Source organism: Magallana gigas, chromosome 7 (assembly GCF_963853765.1).
Source record: "Magallana gigas chromosome 7, xbMagGiga1.1, whole genome shotgun sequence".
Classification (NCBI taxonomy): Eukaryota; Metazoa; Mollusca; class Bivalvia; order Ostreida; family Ostreidae; genus Magallana; species Magallana gigas.
Window position 1 is genome coordinate 1003444 of NC_088859.1, and position 10102 is coordinate 1013545.

The 10102-nt window shown below is 35.7% G+C and overlaps 1 protein-coding gene across 2 annotated transcripts; it reads right to left on the bottom strand.

The window, feature by feature from the left end:
• Positions 1-146: 146 nt before the first annotated feature.
• LOC105321598 (neutral amino acid transporter 9) lies at positions 147-9799 on the bottom strand. Of its 2 annotated transcripts, none has more exons than XM_034458404.2 (16): positions 9673-9799; positions 9050-9258; positions 8663-8689; positions 8379-8502; positions 8050-8135; positions 7563-7626; positions 5628-5721; positions 5360-5527; positions 4957-5004; positions 4637-4840; positions 4248-4367; positions 4022-4128; positions 3518-3622; positions 3161-3309; positions 2722-2811; positions 147-1496 (listed from the first exon to the last, which is right to left on the bottom strand). In XM_034458404.2, exons 2-16 carry the CDS (start codon positions 9130-9132, stop codon positions 1319-1321), a joined length of 1647 nt encoding a protein of 548 aa, XP_034314295.1. In that variant the 5' UTR covers positions 9133-9258; positions 9673-9799; the 3' UTR covers positions 147-1318. The 2 variants fall into 2 exon arrangements, with proteins under 2 accessions (XP_034314295.1, XP_065922574.1); XM_066066502.1 differs by having other exon boundaries at positions 7536-7626.
• Positions 9800-10102: the final 303 nt, after the last annotated feature.

Consider the following 10102-nt stretch of genomic DNA (forward strand, 5'->3'; position numbering starts at 1 on the left):
AACTTGGGACAGACTATAGTTTGATAAACTGACAGAACCATGATTGACAGTATTTGTGTTTAAGCTAATGCCTGAATTTTCCATGGGCATCTAAGTAAAAAATAATCATTATATTGAAATATAATTTTGAATAAAAAGAGAAAAAAATATTTCTTATCTTTATTGATAAGAATTGTTCTATAATTGCCACAAACTCAATAATATATGTCACAAACTCAATAATATATGTCACAAACTCAATAATATATGTCACAAACTCAATAATATAAGTAATATCTCACATTGGCCGATCACGCATCAATATCACAAAATATATTCAGACATGCATTTACATGTATTAATGCTAAGATAAATATAGAACATTTAATTTTCAATATAATCTCCTGCAAGCTTTTGTTCATATTGGCAAAAATATCACAGAGATCGAGTAACTCAACCTGGTATATAGAGGTAACAATACATGCAACACAAAATGTAGTTCGGAATCCATCGAAAGAGATCAATGTATGGGTGGTGTTTGACATTAATTAACGAATCAACTTCATTAGTACAACTGTGTTTTAACAAGCAAATGAGGAAAGTAAAGTTTAATGTTAAACAAAAACAAAATGAGGTATTTCTAACATGTGAAAATACCTAGATTGAAATGAAAGCTCTTCAAGAAATGATACTGTAGACCAATTTTATTTGCGGCGACTTTATTTCGCGATTAACTGCCGATTAACTGGTTTGCGACAACTAATGTTCGCGACCAAGCCTTATCCAGACCTGTATTGTTATAAAAACTATAGACAAAGGATTGGTTCGCGGCGGGAAATATTTGCGACAACAAGGCTCTAGCTAACCTCGCGAAAATTTCTCGCATGTGAAAAAAAGTTGGTTTCCAGTAATCTCTGGTTTAATAATTCCATCATGGAGAGTATGGACTGTAAAAGAATGATATTGCATATGTGAGGGGGGGGGGGTGGCTCATATGCAAATTATCATTACACAATTAATTAATTTTCACCTAATGCATGACAATGATAAATATTTTACAAAAGTGAAAATGAGACATATGATCAAACAAGTTATAAATAAGAAACTTATCTGAAAAAGAACCATGAAAATGAACAAATTTTAAATAACACAAATAATAAACCATACTTTTCCATACATAAAATATATATTTTACATTCATTCAAAAATTTCCATACAATAGGATTCGGATGAAAAATTCCGAAAACAAAAACACTTTTAAGAACATACATAAACCGTTTACAACAATACTGAAATTGATATAATTTCCTATAAAAAAATGAGTCTCTTAATTTTGGATTTATGTTTTCCCTAGGATAAGAAATTGTCCAATGAAATTTGCAAGTCCAAGAAGAATCAGAGTGGAATGAAACACTACGGTTAGGATAGATAATTCTCCATTGTTGAACAATGTCCTCATGTGTACCAGGCATGGCAGAAGTATGGCGTAGGAAAATCCACAGAAAGCCCCCACAAACCTACAACATAGAAGTCAATCACTAACAAAAGGTTTATAAATTGATGGAAACTAGAAAACAGTGGCCATCCTGTTTGTCTTTGTGTCATCTAAGTGTAAGGTACCGGTACTAAGAATGTTATATCTAAAAGGTATATGACTCTCACAAAATGATATAACCATAAAGCACCGACTCGGAGGTTAGTATCACATATGTGGAATCATTAGATTTCATGGTGGCTCAATTTTCATGGAATTTGTGGGTACCTTTCATTCACGAATTAACACCCTTCATGATTTATAAATTAGGGTTATAAAGTTATATTTCCTTTTATAGGTATAAAATAATACACAAAATTATGTCCCCACAAACCTATAAAATTTAAGCAATCCATGAAAATTGGCCCCCACAAAATTTAATAATTCAACAAAATGTTAAGGTCTGTGAGCTACTCCTAGGATGTGGGTATGAAATGCTCCTAGGAAAAGGTGTATGAAATGCTCCTTGTATAAGAACATGAACAACTCCTAGGATAAGGATTATGAACAAGTCTTAGGATAAGGTACATGTTGTTCATGTACATTATCCTAGGACTTCTTCTCATACCTAACATACAAGTTGTTCATATACCTTACCGGTATATCCTAGGAGTTGTTCATGAACCTTATCCTAGTATACTTCCTATAATTCCTATGTGTGGTAAACATTAGCTACATGTATATATAACCCTATGATACCTCTTCTGTGTTAGCTATATCTTATTCTATAAAACCTCTTCTGTGTTAGCTATATCTTATTCTATAAAACCTCTTCTGTGTTAGCTATATCTTATTCTATAATACCTCTTCTGTGTTAGCTATATCTTATTCTATAAAACCTCTTCTGTGTTAGCTATATCTTATTCTATAATACCTCTTCTGTGTTAGCTATATCTTATTCTATAATACCTCTTCTGTGTTAGCTATATCTTATTCTATAAAACCTCTTACTGGTATCTGTTAGCTAAATCTTATCCTATAATACCTCTTATGTGTTAGCCACATCTTACCCTATTATACCTTATGTGTTAGCCACATCTTACCCTATTATACCTTATGTGTTAGCCACATCTTACCCTATTATACCTTATGTGTTAGCCACATCTTACCCTATTATACCCTATGTGTTAGCCACATCTTACCCTATTATACCTTATGTGTTAGCCACATCTTACCCTATTATACCTTATGTGTTAGCCATATCTTACCCTATTATACTTCCTATGTGTGGTAAAAACACCGCAAACACCACACAGACCGCCACTAACAACACATTGAGGCCAAGGACATGCTTCACACTAAAAATAGAAATACACAGAGAGTTCCCTAAAATGACGAACAATATATATATATAAACTTATTCTTGGTGGTATTACCTGTTACCAACATGGAGCTAAAACAAATTCTGATTTCATTTTGCTGAAAAGTCAATCTGTTTAGAGAGAAGCAGACAAACATTTTGTACTGGTAAAGACACAGGTTCTTACATTAAAAAGAAATACAAGTAGCTGAATATATCTTATAGTGTCTGAATCAAGAACAATCGCAGTGAGGCAACATATCAAATACGAGAGCGTGAAGGATCTAATTTTAATTAGATTGGAATCAAGAACATAAACATATTGTGTTAAGAGTAAGGTTGTCTACCTTGGCCAGACATCTCCAAACAGTGAGAAGAGTAGCTGTGCGCGGAATATATAAAGTAGCAGAGGAAAGACGCAGATCATCTGGAAGAAAAGGCCGATCCGCGCTACAAACGCCATGATGTCGGTGTCAGCAATGTTGTTCAGCAGATTCTATAAATAGACGATTGTGACAGGTACAAGCATACAGGTACTCAGTATCTATGTCAATGATTGACAATGATTGACCTATTTAGCTACAGTAACTATGAGTTAAAATGAACACCAAGTTATCAATTGTAGACCTGAAATTTCACAATTTATATTCATCAGGTACAATTACTTTGAAGACTATGGACATTTGAGAAACTAATACACTTACATCTTCTATGCAGTCTTTATTCAGTGGAAATGCTGAGTAAAACATGACCCCCATATATATGTAGGTCACAGCGACCAAGATATAGGCTATGGTCAGATCACGTATCTACAATAACAAGATGTAAGATACGCTAGGAAGATATGAAATATTAGTATGTAACATCTAACTGAATCGATAAAGTCATCTGGAGAATTTGAAAAATGCAAATACACATTAGTTGCACCATGTGCACATAATGCACACACTTTGTTATCTGTATTATTTAATCTTTAAATAGCTGTTGTCATGTTAAAAAAAGAATTACACATTACAAGTTCTACAAAAATGTAAATAACTGTCAGGAAAATAAAAAAATTCAAAAATGTTTAGCATATTCAAACATGTATAAATACATTATAATTAATGATTAAATAACTTTTTTGATACATTTATTTCATGTACATACATATGTATTTGGAAATAACTTGTGTTATAAATAACTAATGGGGGAAAATTATCGCTTACATTATTCTCAGGGTGGCGTTGATTTCGACAGATGGAGATGACACAGTTCTGTACAAAGTAGGCTAAAGCTGCGATCCCGGTCAGGGCCGCGAAGGTCCCCCGGAAATCTGAAATAAAGCAGTTCCATTTCATGAGTTTTTAAAGTTCACATGTGCTGCTGGAACTTTGTCTTCTCCAGGGAAACATTCCCAATAAATACAGGTGCTAAAGAATCCTACAAACTTACCTGGAATGTAAATATTGTGAAGGTCGTTGGGAATGTCGACTCCCTGAAAATTCAGGTGAAATCCCCACTTGGAGGCTTTGACTGCCACAAATGAAACCAGGTATGTCACAGAAAGAGTACCTGTAACAAAGAGAAGACTCATATGTTTGGTGTTGGCACTGAATGTAAAATGATATTAACTACAGTTAAAAGAAAAACTTACAAGTTCACTTTGCGTATTGTTATAATCATTGTAAAACGATAACATAAGATTAGTTCTGTTACAAATCCTTTACATTCCTTGACTAAATTCTCTTACTTTTGCACAATTATCTTTGATTTACAATGAAAATAAGATCATTCCCATTTCTCACAGCCGACATTTTTCTCACACCATTCTATGACCTTACCTAATGCATTGAACTTGGTGAAGAATGTTGGCGATTTGAAGTTGATGAGGGGTCCAATGACAGCTATCAGAAAAAACGGGACCGTGTACTGCTCATCCCAGACTCGGTCGTAAACCTCGTCGTGGGGGTGCGGCGAGGCCAAAAATGACCCACTGTGGTTGCTATGGTTACCATGGTGTGAAGGGGGGGACATTGATGGGCACACTATATATATCATAAACAGAAATCACTGACAGTTTATTTCTAAATAAAGTGGAAAAAAAAAATCATCAACTGATGTCTCGCTGTTTTTTTTTTGCGATAGATACATGTATACTAACCGTAGTCTGTTCCATTTGAAACACTGCTGTGTGGTGAAGAACTGTGATCTAGAAATGTGAAACAAATGTTTATAAAACATCAGAAGGATTATTCAAAAGCAGTTTCTATAACAACCAGAAACAGGAGCACCACATCCAGAGAGGAAATGTTTTTGAATGTATTTAAATAAATTTGACTCATTTTTTCTTTTACTGTATAATAGTGGATACCCCAAGAACTAATTTACAAGAACAGTATTTGACTTATTACAGTTCTTATAAAGAAGAGTATGGAATTTTAAGTGCTTAGATTTAATATTATAATACTACTAACAAGCTTTTGTGCAATAACACACAACCACTCCCCTATACACACAATCCGAGGTACTATGCCCCCTAGTGAGGGGATAGTAAATTGACTTACGGTAGATGAAATTGACAACGTTGAAGAAGAAGTTGGACAACAGGATCCAGTAGACAATGGCACCGCCCAGAAGTGTCAGGAGAGAGGACACCACCGCCAACACCTGGGCCCACCTACCAAGGATCATGTGACAGACGTCCGAAAAATCAATCCCAGAATCCAGCTTACCTGAAAATAATATAACCTAATAGTATCTAGATTGTAATACATCATGGATTTATTATCATAATGTTGTATGTGAAAGTATTTATATTGTCCTGTGACTCACCCATAGACTGCATGGCTTTTAGAATCCTATAGCTTGTATAGAACATCAATATGGCCATCAGCAGAAGAAGGGAAATTCCTGTCGCAAAGCCAGCCTGTATATAGAGAGGCCATTACAGTGATTTAGTAACTCATGAAAAAAATTTAATACATCATTAAGTATTCAGGTGTTTCTTAAAAATTTTACATTAAGCAAAATAAATTTTACTAAGAAACCTCTGACATTGTGAGAATGAAAGAAACCAGGCCCAATGGTAGGTTGCTGTAGAATATGAATGGTCCAAATTTTAACAATTTCATATTTTGAAAATTACTTGGGTTAAAATCACTATGTCATTTAATATATCAAAGTCTGTAGAAACAAAATTGTCTAAGTTAGAATATTCAGTGTTCATCCTTGCCAGCAAGATTAATCAAATAAACTGGGATATGAAAAACGTAAATAATTCTTCCTGCATTGTTACAATCATTTCATTTCTTTACTAGTTCTTAATTTACACATAAGTTCATATAACAAATAAAGATCCTGGTTGAGTTTACATGGGACATCAAGATAACATTAAATCTTTGCCTGCTATACAGTTTACACGTGAGGTTTTTTTTAGTTACACACCGGTCTAATAGGCCATGGCATACTCACCTGTCTTATTGCCCATGGCATACTCACCTGTCTAATTGCCAATGGCATACACACCTGTCAAATTGCCCATGGCATACACACCTGTCTAATTGCCTATGGCATACTCACCTGTCTAATTGCCCTTGGCATACACACCTGTCTAATTGCCCATGGCATACTCATCTGTCTAATAGCTCATGGCATACTCACCTGTCTTATTGCCCATGGCATACTCACCTGTCTAATTGCCTATGGCATACACACCTGTCTAATTGCCCATGGCATACTCACCTGTCTAATTGCCCATGGCATACTCACCTGTCTAATTGCCCATGGCATACACACCTGTCTAATTGCCCATGGCATACACACCTGTCTAATTGTCCATGCCATACAGACCTGTGTAATTGCCCATGGAATACACACCTGTGTAATTGCCCATGGGATACAGACCTGTGTAATTGCCCATGGCATACACACCTGTCTTATTAACCATGGCATACTCACCTGTCTAATTGCCAATGGCATACACACCTGTCTTATTGCCCATGGCATATTCACCTGTCTAATTGCCCATGGCATACTCACCTGTCTAATTGCCCATGCCATACACACCTGTCTAATTGCCCATGCCATACACACCTGTCTAATTGCCCATAGTATACACACCTGTCTAATTGCCCATGGCATACACACCTGTCTAATTGCCCATGGCATACACATCTGTGTAATTGCCCATGGCATACACACCTGTCTAATTGCCAATGGCATACACACCTGTGTAATTGCCCATGGCATACACACCTGTCTAATTGCCAATGGCATACACACCTGTCTTATTGCCCATGGCATATTCACCTGTCTAATTGCCCATGGCATACTCACCTGTCTAATTGCCCATGGCATACACACCTGTCTAACTGCCCATGGCATACACACCTGTCTAATAGCTCATGGCATACACACCTGTCTAATTGCCCATGGCATACTCACCTGTCTAATTGCCCATGGCATACTCACCTGTCTAATTGCCAATGGCATACACACCTGTCTAATAGCTCATGGCATACACACCTGTCTAATTGCCCATGGCATACTCACCTGTCTAATTGCCCATGGCATACACATCTGTCTAATAGCTCATGGCATACACACCTGTCTAATTGCCCATGGCATACACACCTGTCTTATTGCCCATGGCATACACACCTGTCTTATTGCCCATGGCATACACACCTGTCTAATAGCTCATGGCATACACACCTGTCTAATTGCCCATGGCATACACACCTGTCTTATTGCCCATGGCATACACACCTGTCTTATTGCCCATGGCATACTCAAAATGGATGTTCCCATCATTGTGTTCCAGAGAGAAAATCTGTGAGAAAATAAAATATTCATTTGGTAATCAAATTCATAACATGTTTTGGTCTATATGCATAAAATATTGTCTTTATTATGATTTTGTTTAAAATAAACTAGCACACAGTAAAAAGAAAAACAAGGCTTTAAAGAAACAACAAAAATTTAGGAAACAAATGAATATAGGCCAGGGTGACCTGTGTCTCTTATTACAGGTAATCTGGGAATCTACTCTCCCTGATATCTATTTCTAGTTTAATGTTGCTATTTTACAAGTATAATGATGTAGACCAATCATTTTTGTAATATGTTTTTTCTAAGGTTTAAGGAGTTCAATAAAGCTATTCTATATAAATTGTTTTATTTGTTTGGTTTCGGTTGTATTTTTTCAAAGTGTGCAGTGAGTATTTTATCTCTCTTGATTTGATCGGGGACTCACATGGTAATCAGGCTGCTCTGTTTTCCCTCGGTTATTATTGGAACCACAATGTAGAAATCAGGGGGGACAACATGATCTGGCATTTGCTACAAAGATAAAAAAATAACCAGTAAACAACATGTATCCACTGTGTCTAAGCTAAAACAACTTATGAGAGCTTCTAAATCTGTAAAACAGGTAAAGAAAAGTGAAAATAGCATACATCACTTTAACAACTGAACAAAGATGTTTCATTCCTCACTGGAGTAAGGTATATACAACATAAAACCTACTGATTGTGTACAAAACATACTGACTGTAAGTGTAACAGACTTGTGTATAGTACTCACAAAGGCACTATCAGTGTGCGGGGCCAGGCGGCTATAGTATCTGTATCGATGGAGCACCGCCGAGGTGGAGCCCATCTCACCGCTACTCCCAACGCTGCGTAATGAACTGAAGTCAACCGGCTGTCTAAAAAGAAAGAAATACACATCATCCATATAGCCCATTTTATGGTGCATTCAAAAGAAGACCTAGCTCTCATTGCTCGCAACGAATTGGCACAATACATTTCAAGGAAAAGACCCAGAGATTACAACCTAAATTGGTCTGGGTTGAGGATGATGCCTACCTTCTCCTCTCCAGCTGATCTGGAGATCTGTAAAATACAGCAAAAACAAATGTTTAGAAGATGTCTAAATACACACAAAAAGTCATGAAATGGCTCCATGGACTGTTGCAATCATTATACACACTGCCAGTGTCTGGCTTTATTCATTCAAAATATAAATATGCATGATATTACCAGGGCATTCTAAAAGCAGGTTAAATATTAAGGTATCAATTTACCACCAATACCCAAGACAAACACAATGTTTAGTTACTTTCTTTGCATTTAACAGAACATACAACTGACTACCGGTAATATACTGACTGTTAAAGACTGATTTACCAAAGAATTTTTTGATTTATGATTTTACAATAGACAGTCCGTCGCAGCAGTCTGTGCATTATTTACCTAGCAGTGTTGTTTGATGATTGAGAACTGTCGTCATTCTCTAATAGCGGCGACATTTCCCCTGGTTCTCTATTAATTGACATGACCTCTGCTATCAAAGACAAATTTCTCCTAGATCTGGAATGTCATCATGTTTAAAACCCGAATTCCCTCACCAGATTCCGTAGAAGATGACTTAGAGTCTCCTTTCTTTCCAGATAAAAAAAATTCTGAAATGATTAAATGGAAGTTGATAGCAAGCAATTTATTCTTCGGTAAAAAAAAATATATACACTTTTGCCCGTTCTGAGTATAATAAATTATATTAACAGCTTGATTGAACACTGTATTTGAATGTTTGCATTTGGTTGGGCAATATACGTTTACAATATAACTTATAGTTTACCCCCTATCCACCTCCCCGCAAAAATAATATTATCAACGAAAGAGTTGGATGATAAAAACAGACTGCAAATAGTATGACTAGGCATACAAACTGTAACACAGTATGACCAAAATTACTCTGTGACCCACCCCCAACTCCAACATAACCTAGTTCTTTCACTTTCTCTTTCGCGGATTTTGACTGAAAGTAAAACTTATTCAACGAAAAAGGAGTAGAATAATTTGAGAAGTAACATTACCACTTTTTCACGTCATAACTGTGGTCCTTGTTTAACAATTGACTTTTGGAACGCAGTACAGCTGATCACAAACCTCATTGTCTGGTTCTCAAGTTTAGGGAACCAGACAAACTACTTTCACTTCGCTATACAAAAAATGTCAAATCAAACCTTGGATGATTCGATTACATGATATTTCAGTACGGAAGGGAAAAGATTTGAATATACATCGGCTTTTTTTTTACAAATAAGTTGTTTTTCATTTCATAAAAAAATACATTTATCTTCAATTTCAATTCACGAATGATAAAGATTATTAAAACTTTTTTTTTCTCAGTTAATATGCCCAAATTACCTCTTGCATTTTCAGTATTGGTAAATCCTTTGTTCAATGTACAATTTGTACGAACTTGCTATTCTTTGAAACATTTACCAAAGATACTGCAGTATA

Bases quoted from the DNA above. Each gene is read 5' to 3' on its own strand.
- LOC105321598 (XM_066066502.1), bottom strand. From the start codon at position 9,132: ATGTCAATTAATAGAGAACCAGGGGAAATGTCGCCGCTATTAGAGAAT. The intron at 4,841-4,956 runs GTTAGTATACAT...TGATATATATAG, and splicing joins TTCAAATGGAACAGACTACG to TGTGCCCATCAATGTCCCCC. The intron at 3,310-3,517 runs GTAAGTGTATTA...GTCTATTTATAG, and splicing joins ATAAAGACTGCATAGAAGAT to AATCTGCTGAACAACATTGC.